This window comes from Choristoneura fumiferana, chromosome 15 (genome assembly GCF_025370935.1).
Source record: "Choristoneura fumiferana chromosome 15, NRCan_CFum_1, whole genome shotgun sequence".
Taxonomy (NCBI): Eukaryota; Metazoa; Arthropoda; class Insecta; order Lepidoptera; family Tortricidae; genus Choristoneura; species Choristoneura fumiferana.
Window position 1 is genome coordinate 2,862,287 of NC_133486.1, and position 12,678 is coordinate 2,874,964.

General features: G+C 43.7%; 1 protein-coding gene across 1 annotated transcript in view; it reads left to right on the forward strand.

Moving 5' to 3' along the window:
* The first annotated feature begins 245 nt into the window (after positions 1-245).
* Positions 246-12,678, forward strand: part of Graf (GTPase regulator associated with FAK) — a 37,969-nt gene continuing 25,536 nt past the window's right edge. The window contains 2 exon segments of the mRNA XM_074098636.1: positions 246-1,015; positions 7,028-7,185. Of these exon segments, the coding sequence (XP_073954737.1) occupies positions 856-1,015; positions 7,028-7,185 (318 nt within the window). The 5' untranslated portion in view covers positions 246-855.

Consider the following 12,678-nt stretch of genomic DNA (forward strand, 5'->3'; position numbering starts at 1 on the left):
TTGTTCATAAAACTCATTTAACCCTTGACTTAACTATCAACCCTCGTCATTGTTTCGGGTAAAGGTAAAATGGTATGTTTTATGCACTCGTTTGTATGTTAACTCTATAATTATCATTAAATTTGAAACTGTACTTTGGTTCTGTTTCTGAGTAGGTAAACCCATTTAGCTATTGCATGAATATTTTGCTTAGTGTGGGTTAAATTATTGTGCACGATTTTTTAGCACCATTGGTTTTCTAAGCATTCGTCATTTCGATGGAGCATTCCTTTTTTCAATGTCTCATTGCTATTAAATTATGATATTCTAATTGTTGCCTTATGGATAATTTGAATCCTTCTACAAATTTACATTTGAAATAGTGATCATTACACCAAAATATAAAAATTAAAAATAATATATGAAGAATAATTTAGGTACCCACCGAAATGAGGTAAAAATTAAGTTTTAAAAATTCACCCCTTTTTCCTATCAGGATATTATTATGTTGTAGTTATACATAGATTATATACATACTTGATCTTTTTCAAGGAATTCACATTTTTACATGATCTGGTAGAAATTAGTAGTTTTCTCAATCAACGCCTAGTCTTAGTCTAGTCTTATTAGAATCAGTAGGATGGCAACATCGCCAAAGTCCATTTGACAGATACGCAGCTATTTATCGAAAAATATTGTTCCTAAAATTATATCAATTTTGATATCGTATACCTTAGCGTGGTTAAGAGTATCGTCGCCATATCGAATCTATTCCGTCCGTGTATCGATACAGCGAAGCGCGATGTCGGGGCTCGGCGGCGCGCGGTGAAAGTGCAGTTTGTGACGAGTGTCCGAGTCGGGGCTGAGTGAGGCGCCATGGGCGTGGGGCTGGTGCCGCTGGAGTTCACGGAGTGCCTGGCTGACAGCCCGCACTTCCGCGAGAACCTGCTGCGCCACGAGAAGGAGCTCGACCGCACCTCGCAGCAGGTCAAGCGGCTCATCAAGGAGGTCAAGGACGTCGTCCATGCCGCCAAGCGTGAGTCCCGACACCCGACACCATCCACCGCTCATCACCAGCCTTCTCCCACCACTTACGCTTTTAGTGTTTCTTCTCAATCTGGATCTAATGTAAACCAACACCTGTAGAGATTTGCAATAGGTCTATAGAGAATATGTTGCTTTAGATACAGCACCCGCTCAATCACAGTTGTGCTGGCTAACAGCAGTCTTGACCCAAATCTGAGCATAGTTGTGTGATTCATGCTAGTGTTACTAATATGGTTTACTTATGTTTCAAATATGAATAAGCATAGACAAAGACTATAGGCATATGTCTTGATTGGTGCAAAAGTTAAGCCCTTGTTCTGTTTTTATTTTTACCATCAACATCTATGTATAGACTGCATGTTTCTTACACCAAAACGGTGCACAGAACTAGCAGATTTGTGAACCTTTTATTATAGTTTATTGACGTCTGTGACAGCGGGTTGTCTCAAAGTAATATTGATGATTGATGCGCTGCACATTCTGTTCCAAACAGCCAGTCTAGTGCCATAAGGTACATGTCAATGGTTTTTATTATCTATAAGATTGGTATTATTTGAGACAAAACCTGCACTCTTGGACTATTGCACCTGGAATGTACTGCCGTCGTATGGAAAAAGAGTCCATTGGAAAGAAATGGCAGATGTGTCTTTTTTTCCGTATGATGGCAGTGTAGGTGTTCCTTTAACCTGTCCTCTCCCAGAGGCACAAATTTGTGCCCAAAATCCTTCGATCCTGTTATCCTGGGAGATGACAGATTTGGGAAGTTAAAAGAGTAATATTCTTGACAAGTAACATCCATGCGTAAACCCCGTGGTGGCAGCTGATTCTGGGTGAACATGGTAATGGTTTATTGCTATGGCTGTTTGACCCAAAACTGCTGTATGGTAATAGAATACATGAAGAGGTCAAAAGTTAGATAGATTACAACAAAAGTAGAACACAGATGAAAGAAGAAAAAAAAATGTAACCTAGGAAATGCTTGCCTAGTTTAATATAAAAAAACATTTTTACTTTTGTCATAGATAGCATAGTGATAGTTACATTGCTTGACCATGTGTCTTTTCTGCCTGATCAGCCAAAACCCAGTAAACCACTCCTTAATCCATCCTTTGTATCTCCTAAATCCTTACTAGAATGCACAATGCACATCAGATTTCAGTCATACATGACAATTACCCAATGTTTAAAAATAAATATTGCTATTACTGAGAATTACAGCAATATAATTGATGTCTGCTTGTGTAATCCATTGTTAGAGCCGAATGGTTATCAACAGAGGCGTGTACAGTGACATGCGTTGTGCTGATAGTGTTGAGTCGCTCCATTGAACGCTGCGCGCGGCCTTCACTTCGCTCCACTGGACAGTGTCTGCTTCCTGCCCTCATATTTATTTATTGTATTTGCAAAAAACTTTGTGCATTAAACTGCTAGATTGCATTCTGATTGTTTGGTACATGTTCTTACATTTTTGAGGCTGTAACTTCAATTATAATGAGAAAAGTTAACATTTGTTCTTACAATATTGATAGTGTTAACAAGTTGCAGTTGAACACAGACATTGTTTGAACACCTTGGATTAAACACAATGTAAATAATTGTATGATTGCGTATTGCTGCCACGTGTGAGATGTACACTGGACAGCATGCAAACAGCAGCACCCGTATTTGTCCGTCGCTGGGACTTTCTTAACAAGTGTAGGTTCCACTCCCTCGCCATCATTGCCTCCTAACCACCCACCGTGATGTGTTATTGGACATCCACCAGTGGAGAAAATTTATAAATCACTGTATTTTGTACTAACTACAGAAGTTTTCTACTCAAGAATGTTTACTAACATGTAGTAGCACAGTTATCTTCAATAGTATTCAATTATACTTTTTTTTTTTTTTTTTTTTTTATTTGACTGTATGGCAAACGAGCAAATGGGTCTCCTGATGGTAAGAGATCACCACCGCCCATAGACACCTGCAACACCAGGGGTATTGCAGATGCGTTGCCAACCTAAAGGCCTAAGATGGGATACCTCAAGTGCTAGTAATTACTCCGGCTGTCTTACTCTCCTCGCCGAAACACAACAGTGCAAGCACTGCTGCTTCACGGCAGGATTAGCGAGCAAGACACTACACTACTACCACCGAACCGATACCGATACTTCAGCCGAACTGGCTATAATTGTAGATAATTGCTTAATTGATATTCATGATAACCATTATCAATTCAAGATATTAATAATCTCTGTAATGGAATATTTCATCACACATCACTCATTGCATTGAGGTGCAACTGAAGGTTATTTCATTCAGCTGCAAATGAAGCTGATTTATATTCGTAAAGTATTTGTCGTAAGCTTAATTGAAATGTCTAAGTGTAGGTTCCTCGCTCGTAGACAATTGATGAGGCGTCACTGTATCGGCTCGGTGCTGGGATGAGTAATGGCTGTCCATTTGCTAAGTTTTTGTGGCGGCGGCGCGTAGGCTCGCGGCGCGGGGGCGCGGGGGCGCCTGACTCACGCGTCCCACTCGCGGCGGCAACACTCACCTGCGGCTTATCTCTGGTCACGACTGCGATTAAACCTAACTTGGTGATTTATTGCAGCGCTCGTAAAACAAAACAATTACTCTACGTAATTGGTGTTTAATAGTCTCTTTAACGCGACCGGTGCTCCTGCGCTGTCGCAGTCTCCGATGAGTCGGTAATTAGCGGCATGTGTGCTAATTGCGATTTCGTGAAATTCTGATGTTTTTATTGCAACACGCCGCTAACTGTCTCGCTAGGAATTCGTTCTTTTACCGGTATATGGTTTAGTGCACCAGGCGACCACGTAGACTAAGATATACCTATCTGTAGTGCCTTCCTGATAGCTGGAGAATGTTTTTAGGCATATTCGGTATGGGCATATTATGTGATCCAATTTAGGAATGGCATCTTTTTCACTATTCGAAATACCGGCGCAGGCCTGAAATATCCGTTTTCCTAAAATGTATTTTTCGCAAAATGTCTGCTTTTCAGAATGTCAACACGTCTTTTGCATAATGTCAGCTTCTCAAAATATCAGCTATATAAAATTGCCTGTCTCCAAGACTGACAGTTTTTGTATAATGTTCGCTTTTCAGAAAGTGCTTATTCTCAAAATGTCTGCAACCTCAAAATATCCGCCTTCTTATAACGTTGGCATTCCAGAAAAGTCTCATTCCCAAAATGTCTCTAATCATGGTCTTCAAATTTCATCTTAATCGGTACAGCGGTTTAGCCGTGAAAGAGTAACAGACAGACAGACTGAGTTACTTTCGCATTTATTAGCATTGATTTTAGTAAAAAACTAAACTACGAAAATGCCTTGGAAAATTGTTTTGAAAATAAAGCAGACATTATGGGAAAACAAACATAACAAGACTATAGCCTATTTAAAAAAGTGATCATAACGGGAAAGCAGAAATTATGGTAATGCTTAATATTATAGGAATGTAAATATTATGAATAGACGACTTCCTGAGATTGTACACATTTTAAATATCAGACAATTTGAGAAAGCTGACTAAATAGAAGTGCTAAACATTGTGAAAACGCAGACGTTTTGAGAATTGTACAATTTACGAAAACAGACATTTCAGGCCTGAGCCGAAATACCATACCTGCTTCTGCTTCAAACAGTCTTGCGTCGAGAGGTATAATGAGCAATAATTACTGATTGTGGAGTCAGATTTGGTTTCACTTGTGCAATTAGGGCAACACTCAATTTGGTTGCGTGTGAAGAATTCTATCGATCACACGCCTTCATGCATGACCTCTGTAGGAAAAGTAGCGGCTTGCCTGCTGGCAGCGGGAGCTGGACTGCACGCTGCTGCCGCTCGGAGCTGGCTGTGAGATGCGATGCGATAGCGCCGCGTCGCCGTATTGACTCACTGATTACCATAATTTATGCACTCCTTGAATTGGCCGCTGTTTGTTTACGTTCACTAGCGGGCGGCCGCGGTGACCGTCGTGACATCATCCATTTCTCTTTCCTTTTTCAATTCACCGCTTGCGCTATACTTTTAATAAACCAGATTACTAGATTTATTCAGAGACGTAATACCTAGTTATTACATAATTTCGAACGTATACGGGGCTGGCTGGCGCAACATTACACTCAAAAGTCAACTTTGATTATGTTCCGAGTACTAAAACCATATAATAAGAGGTGAAATCATCGCGACAATAAGTTAGGAGCGAGCTCATTAGCTGTATTTGGGTGTGTGTGGTCGGGGCTGCGCCGCGGGGCAATGACCGGGGCGGCCCGGGCGGGATGCCTTCTGAATGTAGACATATTAGACTAGTCTACAAGTTCTGCAAAATGCCGAGCCCTTGCTTTAAGAATGGAATGCCTGCGGTCGTGCTGCGACCTGCGACGCGCGCGTCGTGCGGCGCGTGACCCGCGGCACCTGCGTCCGCGCAGGGACGCCGCTCACCTTGGCTGGTGAATGTTGGCGGAACGCGCGAATTGGAGCTCTCGCTGTAAACTGTACTGTTCTTACTATACAAAAAGGGCCTCTGTATGTTGCTTTCGATAACTAGCTGCCTGTTCGTAAAAATTGGAAGTCTATTTCTCTCTCTTTCCAAATCTCTTATCCAAATATCTTATTTATTAAATTTATTTAAGTATCTTCAGCAATATTCTCATTTTAAGGGGTTCCGTAGCGAAGAATCCAAACGGAACGGAACTTATTGCTGTTATTCACGAGTCCGTCCGTCTGTAGCACTTTTAAACTAGCATTGCTCGGTACAATCATTAAGTTCTTGAACGTTCTCACAGTAACCCTCGTAAATCGTAATGGTTACCCCTGTCTTGTCCAGTAATGCAATGTCACTACCATACGATATTCTGTGAAAAGGTCAGGACTCAGTTACCCTGAGTTGCCACTATACTACTATTTAAAATTTAGGCGAGTAATAGATACATACGGTCACAACACAACACAACACGATATTATCGAGCCACTTGACACTGTTAGTGATTTTTAGCCGTGTAAATCGTGTTATGCTGGTCCGATATTTTTGACGTCGAACTACCGAGTGTGTATTAGGTAGGTACTTTGCTAAATTATGAACAGTGACAAAGTAGCTTGACATTCCCATCTGTTGTAGCTACTTGTGATGTGACTGTACATGCTCCTAGTACCTACAGACCTCAAACATTGTTATACTCGTAATAAGCCCGCTTAGCGGTACATGTCAAATTACGAACAGTGGCTCAAGAAGAGTGGCTCCTGTGTTGTGATTGTGACGGTGCATGTAGCGTAGTTATACAGCCATGTAAACAGGGAGTAGTGACAGTATAATCGTCTCCAGCCGCCGTGGCGACCTTAATGCTTTGTCGCGCCGCGGTGCGCTGCGGCTGCGGCGTGTGTCCGCGTCCGCGCACGGCGCGCGCGTGCCGTCGGCCAGGCGGCCGGGCCTGCGCTGCGCCCGCCAGGGAACACGTTATAGCGTACAAATAATAATGCCAATGGAAATTAAAACTTATTAGCTTCGTGTGAATGATACATCGGACTTACGGGCCTTAGGGTCATTTCATTACATTACAGACGGACTGCATTCGAACTGCAACGTATTTAAATTCGTGCAGTGCAATTGCACTGCAACACGGGCTGTCCATACGTTTTAATTTCCGATACTATAGGGTACAATTTGCGTACAGATTTACGGACTGCAATTGAACTCCAATAGAAACTGTATGGGCAGTCGGCAGTTGGCAGATTTGGTTGGAATGCAGGCCGTCCAGTGGCCAGTGAGGTGCAGTGGCTCAGTTACAAAGTAGGCAGCTGCCAGTTTGCAGCCACCACGAGTAACAGGGCGGGCTGCCTACCCCACTGCACGCCACAGAGTCCAGCTGTAAGGGCCTGCGCTAACTCGCGCGGTAGCACAGCTTGGCGCGGGCATTGTGTCTAGAGCAGTGCTGCTTGAGGCGGGGCTCTGCTCTATTGAGACAGCGGCGGTCCTAACGCCTGCGGGTGTCCGCAGGGCTGGGCGCGGCGCAGCTGGCGCTGGCGGGCAGCATGGAGCAGTTCGAGTTCGCGTGCATCGGCGCCTCCATGACGGAGGACGAGCGCGTCATCTCGCACTCGCTGCACCACTTCGCGCGCCTCATGCGCACCATCGAGGACGAGCGGGAACGCATGGTCAGTACACACACACACACACACACACACACACATATCCTTCACCAGCATTTAGACCGGGAACTGGGCGCCAGCGGGCAGCCGCGCGGGACCCTGTTCGCAATTCATTGCGCAGCCGAGACGCTCGCTGCACAGTGGTTAGTTGACAGTATACGCAGTGAACAGAGATCCCGATTCTCGCGCAACTACCCGCTGGCGCTCAGGTCGTGGGCCAGCAGGGCTACTACGAAAGTTGAAACTCGAAGTTCGTATCCTACCGTCCCTCTCGCTCTCGTATTAAATAATTATAAGCGTCAGCGGGACGGTACGATACGAACTTCGATTTTCGAGTTTCGTAGTAGCCCTGCTGTAAAGATCGGTTTTCGAGAAGACACGTATCATAGTTGTATGAAAATTGACGTACGTGCACTATGATACTTCGCCGGCCTGACATGTCGGTCAAATTGGACTTTAAATAAGGGAGTGGTCCGTTTATGTTAAATATCATGTATGTCTGAGTGTCGTAACATGAAAAATGATTTCGCTAATTCAGTCAGTCAAAATATCTTTATTCAATTTAGGCTATAACAAGCACTTATAAATGTCAAAAAAAATCTACCACCGGTTCGGAAAAACCTCTGTTGAGAAGAATCCGGCAAGGAACTCAACGAGGTATATATTTATATTTTATTAAACATATTTACAATATTATTAAATGAATTATATCGGAAGGGCAAGCACGCGTGTCACTCAGTATATGTTACGTCGTTCTATTTGCTATCCCAATCAATCTAATGGGTCAAGTGAGTGGTTTTTTGGACAAATGGGGTGGGGGTGTCAACAATCAGTTCCCGTTCCTCTACAGCTGCTTGTCCGCCTACAGAGTACAGACAGAATAGACGTGTCGTGTTTCATTCTATTAGACAAAGTTATTTCGCACCCTACGCATTGAGAAAATAACGAACAATTGAGTTCTTTTGACATTGTAACGGATTGCGTTTTGAAATAATACTGTAGGTTTTAGTCAAACTCAAATAAATTAATCCGGAAAAAAAATATTGAATCAGGCGTAACTTTGCGGAGGTCCACTAAAAGAATTTCTTTGCTCAATTCTTTTAGTTCCGGAATAAATCATATCGAACAAACAATTCTGGAACATTACAACAGAGTCTAATGAAATAAACATGCAGCGGAATTCCGTCGTGTCGAAGGTAGCGCACGCAGCGCTCCAACTGTAGAATGCAATGCATCGTGCAGTCTCGTGTCAAGGCCGGGGGGGGGGGTCTCGGCTGACATGCGCAGGATCACCTCACGTGACGGCCTGCCAGCTAGACGCCCTCAATTGCACATTGCACTCTATGCTAATAATACCATAGCGGTGTAAAGTTTCTAGATCTAATTGCTAAGGGACGTATTCTATAGGCATGTAGGTAAACAAGCAAATCGTCCGTCCCTGGTGACCTGTTCCAGTTTTGGTGTTTGTTTGTTTTGTACCTACTATATTAGCCTGTTGCACGCGACTTCGTCTGCGTAGAGTTCGTTTATCACTATCCCGCGGGAACTATGCATTTTTTCGGGATAAAAAGTATTCTATGTTCTTCCCCGGGCTCAAACTATCTGTATACCAACTTTCATCTAAATTGGTTCAGCGGTTTATACGTGTTGAGGTAACAAACAAACAGACTTACAAACTTTCGTATTAATTTTAATATTAGTGGGACATGGAGCTATATGATGAAAATGCAACATTCAAAATACCTTTTTTTTAAATAGCTTATACAGTGTCCCACTGCTGGGCAAAGGCCTCCCGTTTCTCCTTCCACTCGTCTCTGGCTTCGGCAAAATGTTGCCAGTCCGGCTGGAATAAAAATATAAATACCTATCATCAGTATAAAAGCTTGTGTTGAAAATGATAAGGACTGCTTAGTGCCGCGTAAAAGTCTCGCTGTAGTTTGTCCTTGTCGTTGTTTCAACAATCGGCGGTCGTTTGTGTTTGGGCGCGGGCGCAGCGCAGCGTCCCTCGTGTCGTGCGTGGCGCGTGGCCCGTGGCGTGTTGTTTGTGTATGTACGCGCGGTACGCGGCGGCGCGTTATCAACCGGTCGCCATTCACAACGTAATCGTGTGTCGTCCACTCTCACTTTCCTGCGCGGGCGCCGGACGCGGCCGCGCATACTAATGGCCCCGGTCAGCGACTCGGCCGCGATGCGACCGTTGTACGACCAGCCACCATGTCGCACGCGACACGCCGCACGACGCACGACCCGACACAAAATCTCCGGTACTGCGACAAGTGTGAAATTAATATTTTGAAATTATCGTGAGTTTTATCGTGATGAACCTGCAAAGAAGTTCACTGGCGCGTGTGAATTTCCAATTCGCATTGGGGCCTGTGTGAGAACTACGTGTATGGACCGCAATAATGATGGTTCAACAATTCGTTATCATTATCCTGCGGACACTCCAATTTTCTGGGATAAAAACTATATCAGGGTGGCAAAACATCTACGTAACAAATTTCATCCTGGTGGCGGGTTAAATGCGGTCAGCTAGATTTAATCATTGTTCTGTAGAGTAGATGCTCTGAGTAGAACGCTCCAAAAGCGACTGAGTTGTATCCGGATGCTGTTAACTTAATAAATGATAGGCTCGAGCACAGGCGGTAGTCTACTGTCGCGAGCTGACGCACCGCGCTGGCGCTGCGCTCGCGCTTCCGGCGCCGACCGTGGTCAACGAACACGCGGTTGCCCCTCTTATAATGTCCTTGAAACATTATCATAACTGTGCAGGAATTACGTAATGCAAGATGAATGATTTGGCAAGCGAACCGTTATTTTGATCAACTTTTCCTCATAATAATTAGAAGATTTGTTATTTATTTATATGAATACAAAATTCCGCACAAAATCGGTGAGCGACAAAGTGTTGTTCCATTCAAAACTTTTGTTCAAAACATCTCTAAGACAATCGAATTCTCGTGGTGGCGTTGGTGTAGGTATACGAGTAAATATATTATCTAGTAACTAGGCTAATGTTTGCATAGAAGATACGTTAGGTAGGAACAGTAAAATTATGTTGTAGCGCGTGTGCGTGTGGTTAATATTCCGGAGAAGCGTTGTTTACGAGTTTACGCGAGGCCGAGTCGCCGCCAGCCGCGGCCGCTGCGGGAACTGTAAGAGCTGGCTCACATTAGGTCGGACCGACAGCTTTACCGGAACGACAAAGGCAAAGGTGTCCGATACATAGTAGCATATGAATGTCAACGCTATTCAATTCACACTACGACGATATAATTATCGGACGTTCAGCCACCATTTCGGTCGGGTCCGTATAAGGCTGCATTTCAACCAGAGATGTGCGAGGATGTGTTGCGACTTGCGATAAATTATGTTTTTCGTGAACCAACCAATAGGAACGCTTCATTCACACCACCTCGCTCCGCTCAGCTGTCTCCACCAGAGATGTGCTGTGCGAGGATGTGTAAATGAAGCGTTTCTATGGGTTAATGAAAAACACACGCTGCTTAATATTAAATAGGTGGCCTATTTGTGATGTTCAGGGCAGGCCGCCTGTCTGGCAGCTTATAGCTTATAGTGTGATGTGAATGAAGCCGGCAGTCGGCCAACGGTAAAACTGTCGGTCCGACCCAGTGTGTACCTACCAGCTGTACGCGCGGCGCGACACGCCTCGCCTCGCGAACACCCCGCGGCCCGCTCGCAGAACGCCGCGCCCATTCCAGCCTCGCGCGTAAACAAACACCATCTTGATCCGCCGCCTCTGTTTACATTCACCTTTTATTCCAGGTAAAGCGTTACCTACCTGTACATCTGAGAGTATTTTTACGTTTCGAACGGATGTACCTCAAGCGTGGAAACGCAAAACGGATTTGTGGCTGTTAATGACAATGAAGGTTACGTTTGTTCAGCCGGCGCCGCGAAAGCCCATGGGAAGCCCTATTTGCACAACTCGCTATTGTTGAATTAAAACAATGTATAATCGCGACCGCCACAAATTTATTAATATTAAACGTTGGGCGTAGACCTGGGGGCCTACCACGCTCTCTTAATACGATTCAGTTTAGGCTCTAAACTGAACTGCATCGCTATTTCGTACCACGACGTTACTTTTGCGATTCAGTTCAAGCACGGTTCAGCGACAGCGATACAGACATTTTCATTCACTCACTTCAAGCGGTTTTCGTACCATGACGCTTAACTTGAGTGGGAATTGAATCGCTTCAGTGTCAAATTTAGCGATTCAGTATAAGTTACTCATTCTATCAAACCCTTTTTGTATTTTTTATTTCAATTCCAAATTTTTACTTTTACGGTCATCCCGTAAAACCGAAATTGAAAATACAAACTGAAATATAGATGCACAGAAAAAACAGAAAAATAAGACCATCACTGGGAATCGAACCCAGGTCCTCGGTAATCCGTACCGCGTGCTATACCGCTACACCACTGATGGTCAACGGTACCGACACGAATTTCCCTATGCATCTCATATCTCAGCTTGTGTTTCTTACTTAGTCACTTAAGCAGCGACGCTAGCGACACCTATGCCGTAAGCCTCAAACTTTTTCGGCATTCCTTTGGAACTAACCGCTCACCCGGACAAGAGATATCGTTTCTAAGCAATCAAATTAAGATTGGTTTTTTGGAAGGGTGAGCGGTTAGTTCCAAAGGAATGCCGAAAAAGTTTGAGGGCTTACGGCATAGATGTCGCTAGCGTCGCTGCTTAAGTGACTAAGTAAGAAACACAAGCTGAGATATGAGATGCATAGGGAAATTCGTGTCGGTACCGTTGACCATCAGTGGTGTAGCGGTATAGCACGCGGTACGGATTACCGAGGACCTGGGTTCGATTCCAAGTGATGGTCTTATTTTTCTGTTTTTTCTGTGCATCTATATTTCAGTTTGTATTTTCAATTTCGGTTTTACGGGATGACCGTAAAAGTAAAAATTTGGAATCATTCTATCAATTCTTTTGGATCGCTATTTTTCAACTAATGAATTTCAAGAACTTTTAAACTTTTATTCAAGTTTTATAACATTGTGCTTCTTAACTCCTCATTCATAAAACTAATTTTTCAGTAAGAAAAGAGACTCGTGGATTAGTGAGAGCGTAAACATTTTATTTGTAATCGACACAACGGTTGCTAAGAACACGGAATGACATAGTGTTATGGTTTTCCAAAATAAAGAGGTTTTAGTATACAATATTTGGTTTGCATATAGCGGCATCCCTTTCGCGACTTAGCGTTTCAGTTTCGGACCAGAGACAATATCGGTCTTTCATTCACTTGTAAACCATTGAGACTCAGCTCTGAGAAATAAACGTCGTGGTACCAATTTCGACGATTCAGTTTAGGTGCCTAAATTGAATTGCTCTGCGTTTGGATCGTTTATGAAAAGATCATGGTAGGCCCCCTGTTTATTGTACTGATGCTTATTTTACTTTGGGCTTTATCCCGCGGCTACACTCCCGTGAAGTATAAAACATTGCTAAAGTAT